The 16,271-nt window shown below is 50.7% G+C and overlaps 1 protein-coding gene across 10 annotated transcripts in view; it reads left to right on the top strand.

Moving 5' to 3' along the window:
- The window catches only part of COBL (cordon-bleu WH2 repeat protein), a 271,166-nt gene that overhangs the window by 108,935 nt on the left and 145,960 nt on the right, over positions 1 to 16,271 (top strand). For 6 of the 10 annotated variants that reach the window (XM_053897728.1, XM_053897731.1, XM_053897729.1 and 3 more), the window contains exons 3-4: positions 8,206 to 8,416; positions 10,096 to 10,324. In XM_053897728.1, coding sequence (XP_053753703.1) covers positions 8,206 to 8,416; positions 10,096 to 10,324 — 440 coding nt within the window. Of the gene's footprint in view, positions 1 to 8,205; positions 8,417 to 10,095; positions 10,325 to 12,317; positions 12,363 to 16,271 lie in introns of all 10 variants that reach the window. The other 4 variants (XM_053897725.1, XM_053897730.1, XM_053897733.1 and 1 more) reach the window with 1 other exon arrangement.

The following is a 16,271-nucleotide window of genomic DNA, read 5'->3' as shown; positions in this document are numbered from 1 at the left end:
TGCTTCGGATTCTGTGCCTCCCTCTCTCTCTGCCCCTCCTCTGCTCATGCTCTGTCTCTCTCTGTCTCAAACAGAAACAAAAATTTTTAAAGAGTGTATAAGGGCACCTGGGTAGCTCAGTCGGTTGAGCGTCCGACTTCAGCTCAGGTCATGATCTCACGGTTCGTGAGTTTGAGCCCCGCATCGGGCTCTGTGCTGACGGCTCAGAGCCTGGAACCTGCTTCGGATTCTGTGTCTCCCTCTTTCGCTCCCCCTCCCCTGCTCACTCTCTGTCTCTCTCAAAATTAAACAAACCTTAAAAACATTTTTTTTTAATCAAGATAAGAGGGGCATCTGTGTGACTCATTCAGTTAGGCGTCTGAGTTTGGCTCAGGTCGTGATCTCACAGTTCATGAGTTCGAGCCCCGCATTGGGCTCTGTGCTGACAGCTCAGAGCCTGGAGCCTGCTTCAGATTCTGTGTCTCCCTCCCTCTCTCTCTTTGCCCCTCCCCTGCTCACACTCTGTCTCTCTCTCTCTCTCAAAACTATAGAAATATTAAAAAGTAATAAAATAAACACTAATATAACTTTCAAGGTAATTGGGCAGAGGCACCTGGGTGGCTCAGTCAGTTGAGTGTCTGACTCTTGATTTGGGCTCAGGTCATGATCCCAGGGTCATGGAATCGGGCCCTGCGTCAGACTCGACACTGAGTGTAGAAACCGCTTGGGATTTTCTCTCTCTCCCTCTCCTCCCTGACTCCACTCATGCTCTCTCTCTCAAAAAAAAAAAAAAAAATTACACGTAATAGGCTGTGAATCAGCTCCCCCCAGGGGGCGCATTGGCTCACCTGCCACGTAAGAAGCAAAAGCCTGCTTGTGTTATGACCTGGACACAGGAGGCTCCAGACTTGCAGGAAGATGTCCTCCAAGATAGAGGTCAAGGGTGATGAGGTCCAAGTTCCGAGAGAGCACAAGTTACGTGGGGAGAGCTTAACCAGCCTGCACCCATGTTGATATCACCTGTCCACACCTCCCCGGGTAACAGCCCATGGCCAGAAAACTTATCAGGCTCTCCAGCCTCTGCACGTTTCTCTCTAGGTCAAGGTGTTCCGACCAGCATGGTTTTGCAAACAGTTTGAAAAGCCTTAGAGAGGTCACGTCCGTCCAGTTGGCGTAACCCCATCTGTCCCCAGGGTCACGTACTGAGACCACTTGCCGGCTGTGGTGGCTGCCTGGCCCCGCGAGGCATTTGGGTTCTGTGAGGGTGTGGCCAGCAAGATTTGGGGACTCTGGTGCCGTCATCCTGATGACTTGGCTTCAGACTTGTACGTGAGGTGAAGGTTCCCCTGGTCATTTTGCTGCCGTCTCGTTCCCTCCGGCCTCACTTGACAGGCCCGGGACCAGACCCTAGTCGGTGACCCTAGCCTTGAACGTAGAGCCCTGTCTCTGACCCACGAGCTTCTCTGGCTGTGGGCTTCTTCAGTCTCCTGTCCCTTCATTGTCCTTTTGTGTGTCCTGCCCGTGTGTTCCTTTGTACCCGACCTCGTCTGTCGGGACCGCCTCTTGGCTGGCCCCGCGCACGCCTTGCCATGCCCTGCCCCTCTGATGCCACATGGAGCTGCCATCTGGACGGGCTCCCTTGTAGCTAGATCTTGCCTTACTCAAGACTTGGGGCTCCTACTGGCCTCTTACAAAAGGCCAGTAAGAAACTAGGCTGCGTCCGACCAGTTTCGGGTTCGACGGTGCGTGCAGATGAAGTGTGTTTGTTTTAACATCATGGCCAGGAGTAGCTACCTGAACGTAATTTGTAACCCCGGGCACTGAGGGACCCGTTCATCTAATGAACGTATTTGTACTAAATGCTCATTTCAGGAGTACTGCGAGTGCAGTAGTTTTCCAAGTGTGGTCCCAGACCAACGGCGGCCGCAGCCCTGGGAACTTGTCAGAAAGAGGGATTCCTGGGGCGCCTGAGGGGCTCTGTCAATTGAGCGTCTGACTCTTGGGTTCGGCCCAGGTCACGATCTCATGGTTCGTGAGTTCAAGCCCCACATTGGGCTCAGTGCTGACAGTGTGGATTCTCTCTCTCTCTTTCTCTGCCCCGCCCCTGCTCTCTCTGTCTTTCAGAATATAAATAAACTAAAAAACTGAGTAAATAAATAAAAGAAAAGAAATACAAATTTCCAGACCAGTCCTGGTGAATCAGAAACTCTGAGTGAAGCCCAGCAATCTGTATTAAAGAATACACCCCAAATTTCAGATTATATGTTAAACCTCAAGAACCCCGGCTGCAACACATGCCACTGGCTGTGTGAGAACGACCTGGAGAAGTGCGCAGTCCCCGAGAGGGAGCCCAGGGTCTCACTGGCTGGATGGCAGGAAGAAGGCAGGAATTAAGGTTAGTGTATGCAGCTCAGGAATGACCCTCAGCAGCCTGACCACAGGCAGGCTTTGCAGTGTAGATGAGAGTGCATCCCAGAGAGGGGCAAGCTTTGCGATATAGACGAAAGTGCGTCCCAGAGAGGGACAGGCTTTGCGGTGTAGACAGGAGTGCATCCCAGAGAGGGGCAGGCTTTGCGGTGTAGACGAGAGTGCGTCCCAGAGGGGGCAGGCCTTACGGTGTAGACAGGAGTGCGTCCCAGAGAAGGGAAGGCTTTGCGGTGTAGACAGGAGTGTGTCCCAGAGAGGGGCAGGCCTTGCAGTGTAGACAGGAGTGTGTCCCAGAGAGGGGCAGGCCTTGCGGTGTAGACAGGAGTGCATCCCAGAGAGGGGCGACTCATTACCTCGACTCGTTGCCTGGCCCAGCTTGACGAGAGTAGGATGACGTGGCCTCTCTGACTTCCCAGCCCCATGGTCCCCAAGAGCCCTCTCCTTTTCTCTGGTCCTGAGTGCTCTGCATCTGGCAAGACTGTGGGCACAGGCTGACCATCACCCTGCCAGGATTTGTAAAAGAACCATGTGAAAGAGGACTGGCTTTTCCTTATCAATTTTTTTTTTTTAAAGAGAGAGAGGGAGCATGTGCACAAGTTGGGGAGAGGGGCGGGGCGGGGGTGGGGAGAGAAAGACACAGAAACCGAAGCAGGCTCCAGGCTCCAGGCTCCGAGCTGTCAGCACAGAGCCCAATATGGGGCTCAAACCACAAACCATGAGACCATGACCTGAGCCGAAGTCGGGCACTTAACCGACTGAGCCACCCAGACGCCCTTGTAATTGTGTTTTTTAAAAGAAAGATGTGGGGAAAAATTGGATATCCTTTTTAAACTTAAAAACAGAGATCGCCACAAATACCAGGAAGTAAATATCATTCCTATGTTAGGAGCAGTTAAGAGGCGTTTGGGGAACAGATTAAAGAGGCCGGAGGGAAAAGCAATATTGAGGAGCAGTTGGGAGAGGAAACCCTGGAAGTCCGCCACGTGACCCCTGCACCCCTAGCATCTGCCACGCGACCCCTGCACCCCTAGCATCTACCATGTGACCCCTGCACCCCTAGTAATGTGGTTTGGGGTGATCAGTCCTCTAGTACTTGGGATCAGAGAGAGAGAGAGAGAGACCCTGCAAAGGGTGTTCGTGTTAGTCTTAGTTCAGACTGCCTTAAAATACTAGACACTGGGGTCTTCAACAACACACATGGCTTCTCGGAGCTCTGGCGCCTGGAAGTCAAGGTCACGGTACAGGCGGGTAGATTTCCTTCTGAGGCATCATCCTGGGTCATAGGCAGCTGCCATAGCTCTGTGCTCATGACCTCCTCTTTGTGGATACACAGAGCCAGCTCTCTGGTGCCCCTTCTTTTAAGGACACTAATCCTACCGGATTAGTGCCACACTATGGCCTCCTGTAACCATAACCCCATCCTTAGAGGCCCAGTCTCCAAATATGTTGGGGGTTAGGGATTCAACATGAATTTGGGGAGGACACAGTTGTCCCCAGCAGTGTTAATGCAGGGTGTGCTTTGGGTGCTTAGCACTGATGGTCTAGACAGCTTTCTTAATACACCTGACTCTTCGTTTGACATTGTGAGCCTGTCTGATTGCCTTAATTTGCTTCATTGTAAGATTAGGGAAACTTCACGGTGCAGTGTCTCAAGGATGCCACTTGGAATCTTGGCGTTTGCTGAGAGCAGGACGGAGCTCAGCCACATACAGACTGGATGTCTGCTCTGAGCCAGGTACAGCATCTCACTGCACAGAATCCCAAAGCAGGAAAGACAGGAATGAGTCAACTCATGTATTTTGCAAACACATCACATTTACAAATGCCCGACACTGTGCTCAGTGCCTTACAAGTGTTCGTTGACTTAAGTCTCTGACAGGTGGACGCTGTCATTAATGCCCTCACTGGTGAGGAAACTGAGACACGGGGGGTGGGTCTGAGAACTGGTGAGTGTCGGTGCTGGGACAGCATCCCGGGGAAGCTCCCCTCAGGTGCCTCACTAAACTGCTCTGCTCCCATGGGAAGGATGCCCACCCTTCACACGGCTGGTGTGTGCAAAGCTGCACATCAGGGTCAGGTGTTGCTGCACCCAAGGGCAGGTAGCGGGGGAGGTATGGAGGGGTCAGGCTCAGGATGTGAGGAGAATGTGTATGAGTAAGCAGGCAACCTCTTCCTGTCTCCAGAAGTTTCTTAACAGATAACCTCTTCCAGTCTCCAGAAGGTTCTAAGCAGGCAACCTTTTCCAGTCTCCAGAAGGTTCCAAGCAGGCAACCTTCTCCATTCTCTGGAAGGTTCCTTCCTGTGGCCCAGTGGCATAGGGACTTGCTACAACCCCAGGAGGGCACACACTGATACCCCATTGGAGAAGCTGTCAGCTCTCCACAGGTGAATCTGTAACAGAAGCCCACGGGGACCAGGAGGTGTCTCTGCCTATCACTGGGCACTGCCATTGTGCTTTGGCTTTCCTCTCTTTCTGGGTGACTTTTTCCAGGAGCATCAGAGGAGCCTTGGAAGAACTGGCTTACTCTTGGGAGTTTGGCATTTTAAATGGCAGCTGATGGCAGATTAACCGGTGGGGCAGAAAGGCCACCCACCCCCACGTGCCTCATTTTACATGGACGTGAACCTGAAAGGCGTATAGCAGGGCAGTAGTAAATCAGGTTGTGTTTTATTTTTATTTTTTATTTATTTTTTTAAACATTTATTTATTTTTGAGACAGAGAGAGACAGAGCATGAATGGGGGAGGGTCAGAGAGAGGGAGACACAGAATCTGAAACAGGCTCCAGGCTCTGAGCAGTCAGCACAGAGCCCGACACGGGGCTCGAACTCACGGACCGCGAGATCATGACCTGAGCCGAAGTCGGATGCTTAACCAACTGAGCCACCCAGGCGCCCCAGGTCGTGTTTTAAATGAGCCTGGGGAAGGGTCACACCGAGCGGCAGACCCTGCAGGAGATGTTGTAAGATCAGGTCATGCTTTCGAACCCAAGTCCTCGTGTTTGTACCGGTGCACGTCCAGCTGCTTAAGTGAAGCCCAGGTTCAGTCCTCATCAGCTGCGTCCCTCTGGGGGTCACCGATACAGATGTCCCGAAGGAGAACAAGACAGCTATCAAAGCCTGAGTTCCTGTCACCCCAAAACCTCCTTACATCCCTGTGGGAGCCCCTCTGTCTTGGCTTGGGCTCTTGCCACTGGGAAAGGATAGTGTCCAGTGTGCTGGAACAGGTTGACTTTGTAATTGGCCTCTGTGTTCCTCGTAAAATTTAAGCACATATGACGGCCAGGCGTCTGGTGTTGAGTTTTATGATCATGCTCTTAACAGTGTTTTGTTTTGCTTTGCTTTGCTGCCTTCTCCTCCCCCCAGTTTTTTTTTTTTTTTTTTTTTTTTTTTTTTTTAGAGAGAGAGAGGCAGAGAGAGAGGGAGACAGGATCTGAAGCGAGCTCCGCACCGACAGCAACGAGCCCGACGCAGGGCTCGAACTCAACGAACCCAAGTCAGACACTCAAACGACTGAGCCACCCGGGCGCCCCACCTCCCCCCAATTTAATAGTAAATTTGAGGAGACAGGCCTCCAGCACATAGAATTTTCTGCTTTGGAACTTCTTCCTCCCCCACCCGCCCCCAAAATTTTGTTGAGAAACTGCCTTCCGCCCTCAGTTCTTGACAATATCGCTGTAACTTGAACATGAGGAGCTCTCTGTGGGGAAGAACCCATCCTGCGTTAAGTGAGATAGCAAAGGCCAGCATGGATCAGTCAGTTCTGGGAGGAAAGCCACTGGACATGCAAGGCAGAGACTTGGGCACCCCCTTCTTTATTCGGGCGGAAAATGGGTACGTGACTATATTAGCACGTCCGGTTAAGTACTGGCTTGCGTGAGGGCAGGATGCTTACTTACTCTCAGTAATGGGGGCAAATGCCACCCTGTCCCAGAGCTGGCTGCTCCCTTTTACAGCATCTAATTCAGTGTTTCAAATATGTCACCAAGTATTGCATTAAAAGAACAGAAGAGTGACATTACTAGCTTTTGTGTTCTTTCTGGTTTATATTCTAAGATTAATTCAAATACTTGTCTGGCAGTTTATTTGTGTGTGCTTACCCTGGTGCCAGTAGACTGTGGGTGGAGACAGAGATCGGAAAGGAGCGAGCGTCAGATGGACCAGGGTCCCAGGCCCATCTGCCTTTTCCTGGAGACCCCACCCCTCAGCCTGGGTGACTGAGAAGGGGAGTGTGTAAGTGCCATCAAGGATACACAGGGCATGGGAACAAATAACATGAGGTCATTTTAGCATTGTTAGAAGTCTGCTTTCTGTACTGAGGCTTTTTTTTTTTAATGTTTTATTGATTTTTGAGAGAGAGAGACAGACCACAAGTGGGGAGGGGCAGGGAGAGAGGGAGACACAGAATCCGAAGCAGGCTCCAGGCTCTGAGCTGTCAGCGCAGAGCCCAACGCGGGACTCGAACCCAGCAGCCGTGAGATCGTGACCTGAGTCGAAGTCGGACGCTCTAGTGACTTGAGCCCCCCAGGCGCCCCTGCGTATGGAAGTTTTCAGTGGAACGTCCTCACATCTTGCAGCCTTTTTGTTGTATTGCATTAATCTCGCTGTCAGAATAAAGATGATTTTTGCCCCGGAGCTGAAGGAATCCAAGTTTACAGTGTTATTAGCTGGTGTGGCTGTGTGTGCTGGGGCACTTGGCGAGGGTGGGCGCTTCATCAGCCCTACAGATGCCCCATCACAGTCCAGGGGGCCAGGAGTCTCCTGAACTCGGGTGACGCCGGTGTCCCCGAGTATCCCCCAATTCACACACATGCTGTTAATTACTTCCCAGATAGTAGGTGGGAGCAAATACTGTCATAGAGGAGATGGCTCTAAAAAGTTGTTTTGGGGACAGCTGGGTGGCTCAGTCGGTTAAGCATCCACTTCAGCTCAGGTCACAGTCTCATGGTTTGTGAGTTTGAGCCCCGCGTCGGGCTCCGCGCTGACAGCTCAGAACCTGAAGCCTGCTTTGGATTCTGTGTCTCCCTCTCTGTCTCCCCCTCCCCCACTCACGCTCTGTCTCCCTCTGTCTCTCTCAAAAATAAATAAACACTTAAAAAACTAAAAAAGAAATCAGAGGAAAGACGTATGCTTTTTGCAAGGTGTATATGCTCCATTGCTTGGGAAATTTCAGGAAAGAGAGGTCGGCTTTAAATATAAAAGCATTCTGCCCAGCAGATATAAAAGAGGTAAATGAAATTCTTTGGAGGAATCCACACTGTTATTCTTCTCCCATGGTAAATAATCCCCTGTGGTGGGGGACATTATGAAAATCTTGGACATTCAAACTAGGGCATTTTCTTAGTTGTTTTTTTTTTTTTTTTAAAGCCATGCTTTTTTTTTTTTTTTTTTTTTTTTAGCTATCATCTTCAACTTAAAATCTTCGGTTTTTAAGATACATTATAATTTTGAATAACTGAAAGTCTAGTTTTTAGTGATCTCACTTGTGCTAACTGACCTCCTAGGATTCAACTCAGCATATCCATGGATTTAACTACAAGTGTAGCTCTTTCCCCCGCTCTTACGGGTTTGATCTACTGGACGCTTTTTCAGCTCTGTTGTTTACTAGTGTTGCAGATGTTACGACTGTGTCGTCCAGTACAGTCATGCGTCAGGAATTCACGAGCTGCCGTTGCCCTTGATAAGCATGACCAGAGGACTGCACATTCACCTGCTGGTTCGTGTGTTTGGCCCTTCCCAAGCTTGACCGAAGGGAGAGTGCAAACGTCCCTAATTAATGTGATTTGTTTCCATTTTTGCAGCCATGCAATGATGGACCTGCTGGTTGAACTTTGCCTTCAGAACCACCTGAATCCATCCCACCATGCCCTGGAGATCCGGTCTTCGGAAACCCAACAGCCTTTGAGTTTTAAGCCAAACACTTTAGTTGGGACCCTGAATGTGCACACTGTGTTTCTCAAAGAGAAAGTTCCCGAAGAGAAGGTTAAGCCTGGCCCACCTAAAGCACCTGAGGTCAGTAGGACAAGCGGACCCTTTGTCACCTGAGGACATATGCAGACACCTGTGGCCCAGGGGTTGAGGAGGGGGCTGGTGGGGCCCCTCTTATCTAAGTAACACCTGCAGACAGCTGTTGTTGGAATGCCTACTAACAACGCTGGGCAAAGTGAGGCCCTAACTGGGCTTCTTTTCAAAGATGGAAGTAAACTGAGCTTAATAACATTCACGGTTGTAACTTTGCTCCTTCGGATGTTATAGAAGAGGAATCAGTCTAGACCAGAGCCATCCACTGGAACTTTCTGCACAGATGGGAATGGTCTGTAACCCTGCATGTTCCAAGGAGGCCGCCCCTGGCGCGTGTAGCTAGTTATTAAGCAGGTGTGATGCAACTTGTGTGATTGAGAAACTGAGCTTTTAATTGTATTTAATTTTAATTCATTTACATTGGAATAACCACAAGGAGCCCGTGGCTACCATGTTGAATTAGGTAGAACCGCTCTAGAAAATCCTAGGTCTTTCAGTCCAAGGAAGCTATGGCGATACGGGGAAGATTTGAACTTCTCCTAGACAGAGGAAAAACAGGAGTTTTCCCTTTGGAGAAACTGACGTCCGAAATTTGTACTCAGTGCACTTGGGGAATATCTCATACACAGATTTATTTCAGGCTTTTGGTTATTGGTTAAAATGAACTCCAGCTGCTTATGGTACTTCTTAATAAAGCTTTGCTGTGAATCTTTTAGTGCCATTGGAAAGCTTTTAGGTGCTTGGAATATCTACTAAATTTTTCTGCTTTTAAACATGGCAGTTTGGCCAGCAGTTCATCTTCTGTACGTTTTTAGGTTTGGGTGGTTAATAAATTATAATCGGTGCCATCGATACCCTGGAAAGGGGCATGGGATCCAACGAACTATTCAGCACGCACTTAGTGGGTCTACTCTTCAGGGCGTTCGGACAATGTCGAGTCAGTAAAGGCCAAGAAAAAGTTGCCTTTATGAACCTTTGGCATATTAAAATTTTTTTGACGGGTCCGTTTATCACTAGACATTTAGAATCAGGTATAGTCAAACCGATTGGTTTTTTCCCTGATCATAATGGCTCTCATTATATGTTTATTACATGTATATGTCTGCTGTATGCCTCTTATGTAGTCCCAGCTTAAATATGTGTATGTAGTATATATACACAAAAATATGTATATACACAGACATGTATACATACCGTATATACTTATAGAGATATTAATATATTTATGTGGGTCTGGCTATTTGAACAAAAATTTGATATCTTGGGGGTTTTTTTAGGATTTTTCTTGAAATTGAATTATTCGTGATACTTTCAAACGATTTTCATGTAGACAATATGTGCAAGTGCCTTGTGTTCAGGTCTGTTGGGATCCTTGAAAGATGGTAGTTAGGCGTAGGTGTTAAATTATAAATCAGGATCCCTCCCGATGTCCATTCCCTTGTGTTGTTAGCAGTTTGTTCCTTAGTGAGCAAGGCTACGGTCAGTGGTTTATTCCAGGTGCATATTGTTCACTACTGAGTCTGCCATTTCCCCCCATGACCCACTCAGTTTCTGGAGAAGGGCTCGGGCTGCCCCAGATCTTGCCGCACTCATTCTAGAGCACCAATAGGGGTTGGAGCCGTGTGCAAACACGCCCTTATAGAATACTTTCGTCCCGTATGTTCTTCCAGAAATCCGTGCGCTTGGTAGTGAATTACCTGCGAACGCAAAAGGCCGTGGTGCGTGTGAGCCCCGAGGTGCCGCTCCAAAACATTCTCCCGGTCATCTGCGCAAAGTGTGAGGTCAGCCCAGAGCACGTGGTGCTCCTCAGGGACAACATCGCCGGGGAGGAGCTGGAGCTGTCCAAGTCCCTCAACGAGCTGGGGATCAAGGAACTCTACGCGTGGGACAATAAACGAGGTGAGGCCGCCCTGCGTCTTTGACGCCCGCTGGGGGAGAGTGCGGGCGGGAATCGCCGTGCCTGGATTTTCAGGCCACTCAAGCTTCTTCCAGAGTTGAAGTGGGCAGAAAGTAAATTCGGTCTGTTCCTGTTCCCCTCGATTGTAATGATGCATCTCCCCCCATCCTGAGCCTGTCCTGCTCATTCCCTGTCTCCTGCGAGCTTCCGTGACGTGAATAAAAACAGGCCCTGGACCAGAACTACTCACAAAGCCTGCATGAACCAGTTTCTCTTGGATTTCTTTTTCAGTACCTGCCCCAAGTCTCAAACATTGCTCATTGTCAGAACCAGCTGACAATTCAGCTTTTTCTAAAACTGCCCGAATGAATTATAGTTCAGGAGATCAGTCCTCGAGAACCACCCACAAGGCCATGTGGGGCTTCCTCAGCGTTGGTGCCAGAGACACCTAATGCTCGTGTGAATTTGGTACTTGACCTGACGGCCCAGAGCCTCTGGGGGAGCGGCCGCTCTCGAGACCATTCACTGTTGGCACAGAGGCTGATAGGTGCGTAAGCAGATTTCCCTGATTGACACAAAGGGCTGACCATATTGAAACAGCTGCCAGACCAAAATAAATCAATGAATGAGCAAGTAAAAAAATAAATACATAGCCCTTGACTTTAGAACTTACTGAAACGAACTTCATATAAGTGCCTTTTAATGAGGCTCATTTGATCTGTTGCCTTGTATTTATTCCACAGATACCAAGTGGGTAGGGTTTTTAAAGTATAAACCTATCCTGTTTTTTCGTGTTTCTCTAGTGTCCTTCAGATTCTTCCGGGAAAATCTGTTTCTCTTATTACTGATGTCATTGCAAAATCAGTGATCATCATGGAATCTCTCTCCTCTGCCAAATCTCCCACAGGTTCTGGACCCCAGGTCTCATTTGCCATTCGAGGAAGGGTTTTAGCTCAGTCACATATAAAATGCATAGACTATTTATTCCTGCAAAAAAAAAAAAAAAAGAAAAAGAAAATAAAGTGCTCTGACATTTGAGAGCAATGCATCTTGTGCTTTATGCCGCATCTCTCAAAAAGTCAGACAAGATTATTCCCAGCATCTGCTCCGAGGGTTGGATATAGTGGGTGTGTCTGTCAGGCTCTTATCAGCCCTGTTTAAATTTGGTTTCTGTGCCTCTTTGGAAATAGAGCTTTCATTTGGTAAGACAAGAAAAAAAAAAAAAAGGAGAAAAGGAAAGAAAAGAAAGAAAAACTGTCCCCACAAATATGTGAAAGCAAAAAGCTTGCACAAACACACATTTCTCTTCTAGGTCAGTCATCAGCTCTCTGTTGGGACCCCAGCAGCGTCCCCAGAAAATAAAGGAGTAACAGCCGGCACGGGCATGGTGGGTGACCGGCCCCTGCCCGGGACACGGTGTCTCTTTCATCTGGACCGTACGGTGCCATGTGCTCTGCCGGCTGTGCAGTATTTGATTACCATCCCCGCCAAACGCCTTTATCCCTACTGGCAGTCAAGTATTTGGGAAGAAGGGAGAACATTCCGGAAGATGTCTGCGGGGAGCACTCTCTCTAGGCCCCTCTTGCATTACATCCCCTCCCCAGCCAGCAGCTGCTCCAGAGCGGGCAGGGCCAAGGCCGGAGGCGGGGCCAAGGCCGGAGGCGGGGCCAAGGCCGGAGGCGGGGCCAAGGCCGGAGGCGGGGCCTTGCTAGGCAGAGGCCCAACTCTTCTGGAATTCCCGGGATTGGCAGGCTGGAGAAGCGGAAGGCTTTGCTGCCACCTGCTTCCATAGGAGCTCTTAGCAGCCCGGCAGCGGCGGGCTGGAGGAGATCAGGGGCTGGGGAGTTGGCCCCTCTCCTGCAGGGGCGCAAACAGCACCACCACCCCCCCCCCCCACGCCCGGGGCCTGCAGGGGGCGGGGGCCAAGGCTGTACTCAGGGGCTGGTGCAGACCAGCGAGGCTTGCCCTCACTCTCTCCTTGCCTGCTTTTTCCAGTTCTTCTGACCAAAACTCAGTCGGAGCCTTCCCTGAGCTGTCAAGGTACAGTGAACCTGCAGGCCTGCTCCCACCCCAGCTGGACTTTGCATGGCTCTGGGCTAGGACGATGCATGCAAGTGCACTGGCGTAGAGGAGCTGAGGGAACGCAGGCTTGCCACGCCGGGCCTCCGGGGGCGTGTCTGTCGGCTGCTAGGCGGCTTCGGTTTGGCGTCTTGACACCCTGGTTGCCTAAGAGAAGAATGTCCCTTGTGTGGGAGTTCGCTTGGTGCGTCCACCCGCTAAGCAGTGAAGGAGGCCGTTGCAGAAGATGGGTCCTTCTGGAATACACAGTTTCAGGGCAGAGCAGAAGTAGCACTTGCAGAAGATGCCCCGTTTACCTTTTCACCCGTGTCCACCGGTGCCCGCGAGGTCCATCCTGTCTGCTGCAGAATTTGGGGCAGTGTAGATCGTGAAGTCTAATCTTTTCTGTCATAGAAGCGTATATACACGATCATTCTGGCTTTTAGATTTCTTCTGACATTTATCGTAAACCTTACGTATGCTCACATACACCTATATTTACACGTACATGCACACGTATACATGGATACATATAGTCACACTGGAATTTTATTTAAATGTTTTTATTGATCTATTTTTGAGAGAGAGAACACAAGCAGAGCAGGGGCAGAGAGAGGGCGAGACACAGAATCGGAAGCAGGCTCCAGGCCCTGAGCTGCCAGCACAGAGTCCAACGCGGGGGCTGGAACCCATAAACCACGAGATCATGACCTGAGCCGAAGTCGGATGCTTAACCGACCGGGCCACCCAGGCACCCCTGTATGTTGGAATTTATGTGACCTCTTTGAACTGTCCACACACACACACACACCCAAGTTCATTTAAATCCCGGTGAGTGTTTGTCTTTTACGTACAAAAGTGTAATGAAACAGATCTTGGTGTTGGTCTGGAAACACAGCACGTGGGTGTGGGCTCTGACACTGCGGTGGCCCAGGCCACCCTGCACACTCCTTGTCTGCTGAGGTTTACTCCGTCCTACCGTGCAGACAAGTCCGGCCGACAGAAGGATCCGCCCCTGAGAAGCACTGTGAATGGTCGTTGTTTGGGGCAGGAACCTCCTGTCTGTGAAGGCTTCCTCAGTTCACCCGGGTCTGATCTAGGGCAATAGGCAGACGGAGGTCATCACGGCTCTGATCGGCGCTGTGCACACGGGCTCGTGACGGGCCGCACATCTGCAGAACGCAGGCCTACAGCTCCTCTCGTGCGTGCTTGCTCGCTCGCTCGCGCCTGTGCCCTGGCCGCTGAACGGCCCTGACCTTCCATTTTCCTCGTCCGGAAGAGTGAGTGGTTTGGATGAGCTGGTTATTTCAGGGCCCCTGCAGCCCCATTCCATCCCCCCGCGCCGCTCCGTTCATCTCTGTTGTTCTCCGAATCCCGTTAATGCTTCGGCACAGTTGTGTGCACGCTTACAGATTGAGCACGTCCTCCTCGAAACTTTGATTCGTATTTAACTTCTCGTAAATCAGCGTAAACCGGACGAAAACAGGTTCCAGGCTCAAATTGTGTGTTTGGAACCAGAGAGTGTATGTGTTCTCCCAGCCGGGCTGTGTGTCCGTGGCCAGGTGCTGGCTGTGACATGTGGTGGCCACCTGCTGACACTTGGGCTGACAGGAACACGGAGGGACACCCAGTGCTCTGGCTCCCTCCTGCATTGTCTGCCGGGGCCCAGAGGCCTCACAGAAGGCACCTCTCAGTACAGAGTCGCCCATCCCTCGCCTCCGCACCTAAGATCATCCGCCTGGGGGCCCTGCTGCCTCCAGACAGCCACCGCCTGCGGCCACACAAGAGAGTGCCTCTCGGATCACCGCGGGCAGCTCTGGCGGCTGGGCCGCCCCTCGGGCTCCAGTCTTGCGGACTTGGTGACCAACCTCTACTGCTATTCAGGGAAAGAAAAAAGAGGCTTGATTGTGCGACAGTTTCCTGATCAGTCTGTCATTGCCGTGGTTGGTGTAATACCCGGTGTGCCAGTGACACGTTCCCTCGTTCGCCTGCCGAGTTCTATGACACCACACATTTTACTACCTTGGCTTCACGTGGCCCTCAATGCTAGACACAACGATTGATTATAAATACACCTGTCGACGCCTACTGTTGTTCACCTGGGTGTAGTTTTACCCTGTATCGTAGCACACCTCAGCCTTCGTAGCTCGGTGCCTGGCGCGGAGGGTTTCAGTGCGATCAGCCGTGAAATCTGTGCGCGCGCGCGCGTGTGTGTGGATGCATGGCTCGCGATGGGAGTCGCTCGCTCACTGATCTGGATCGGAGGGCACCAGTGGCTTGGCTGGAGTCGCCTGCACGTAACCGAGGGCCTGGGCCTCGGCACTAAACCCCGGGCCTTTGCCGCTCCCAGAAGAATTTAAGGAATGAGGGTGCTTGGGTTTTACTTTGCTGGGGAGGCAGCATTAGCGTTCATGCATTTGCTACTAACGTACCGGCTCTCGTGTGTGTGCTCTCATCGGAGGGTGAAATTCTAGGCCAGCAGATAAAGAAGCTCCCTGCTGCTTACCTTGTTTGGGTTGATGTTCTGACAGCAGACTGTGTGATCCCAGTCCAGATTTTCCTACCCGTGGATTGGCGGTCGGGCTGTCCAGCAGCTGGCAGTGGGCCAGGAAATTCATCTTTCTGTCCCTCGGGAATACCCCAATGCCCCCCCCCTTGGCATCTCTGGGTGCCTTGGAAGAGAAGAACCGGATGAGTTCATGACAGAGGCCTGGCGTCGGGTGGCAAAGCGGTGTGCCCTCGGTGCTCCTGACCCCTCTTCTGCTGGTTCTCAACCACAGCCCGGCAGCAGAAGCACCGGGGGTTAAAGGGGAGTGAATGCGGGGCGCTGGGCCCCACCCCAGAGGCAGGGGTCTGGAACTGGCCCAAGTCCTCAGTGATGCCATGATGCCGTCAGCTGCCCGACAAGTCTGGGCTTCGACGTCCCCATCTGGGGGCTCCTGGAGAATGTCATCGGGAAGGAAGACCTTCGGGTTGAGGTCGTAGAAAGCAGATCTGGAAACACGAATCCTGGCAGGTCACATAGGGTTATGTCAGCTACCACCCGGGTAAACCATCACGGCCAGTCCATGTTCTGGAAACGAGTGGCCTTTTTTAAGCCAGAAAGCTATTGATTTATTTTATTTAGTGAGCGTTTGTACCTCACTCATAATTCCAAAAGTGGATGTTTAACACAGATGGCCCCGTCCTAGTCACCAGTCACGTGTGGCCCTTGGGCACATGGACTGTGGCCAGTCTGAGCTGAGATGTGCGCTGTGACCCGCACACTCAGCACCAAAATGAATTTAAAAAAAATTTTTTATGTATGTTTATTCTTGAGCAAGAGACAGAGTGTGAGCAGGAGAGGGGAGAGAGAGACACACACACACAGAATCTGAGGCAGGCTCCAGGCTCTGAGCTGTCAGCACAGAGCCCAACGTGGGGCTTGAACCCACGAACCGTGAGATCATAATCTGAGCCAAAGTTGGGCACTTAACCAACTTAGTCACCCACATGTCCCACCACCAAAATGAATTTAAAATGTCTCATTAATGGGGCGCCTGGGTGGCTCAGTGGGTTAACAGTCTGACTTTGGCTCAGGTCATGATCTCGTGGTTCCTGAGCTCGAGCCCCACATTGGGCTGTCAGCTCAGAGCCCTCTTCAGATCCTGTGGCCCCCTCTCTCTCTGCCCCTACCCTGCCCTCTCTCTCTCTCAAAAAACAATTTCATTAATAATTTCTCTCTCATTTATCTAATGGCATGATAATATTTTAGAAATATTAGATTAAACAAATACATTATTAACATCACACCTGGTTGTTTTTGACGCAGCCTCTAGAGAATGTAAAACAGCGTGTGTGATTTACTTCATTTTTCTAGTGGATGGTTCCACCCTAGAACTGCTTGATTGA

The sequence above is a fragment of the Panthera pardus genome, unplaced genomic scaffold, assembly GCF_024362965.1.
Source record: "Panthera pardus isolate Hobbes unplaced genomic scaffold, ASM2436296v1 HiC_scaffold_8, whole genome shotgun sequence".
Lineage (NCBI taxonomy): Eukaryota > Metazoa > Chordata > Mammalia > Carnivora > Felidae > Panthera > Panthera pardus.
The sequence above is the reverse complement of the archived record's forward strand: the minus strand, read 5'-3'. Positions and strand labels throughout refer to the sequence as shown.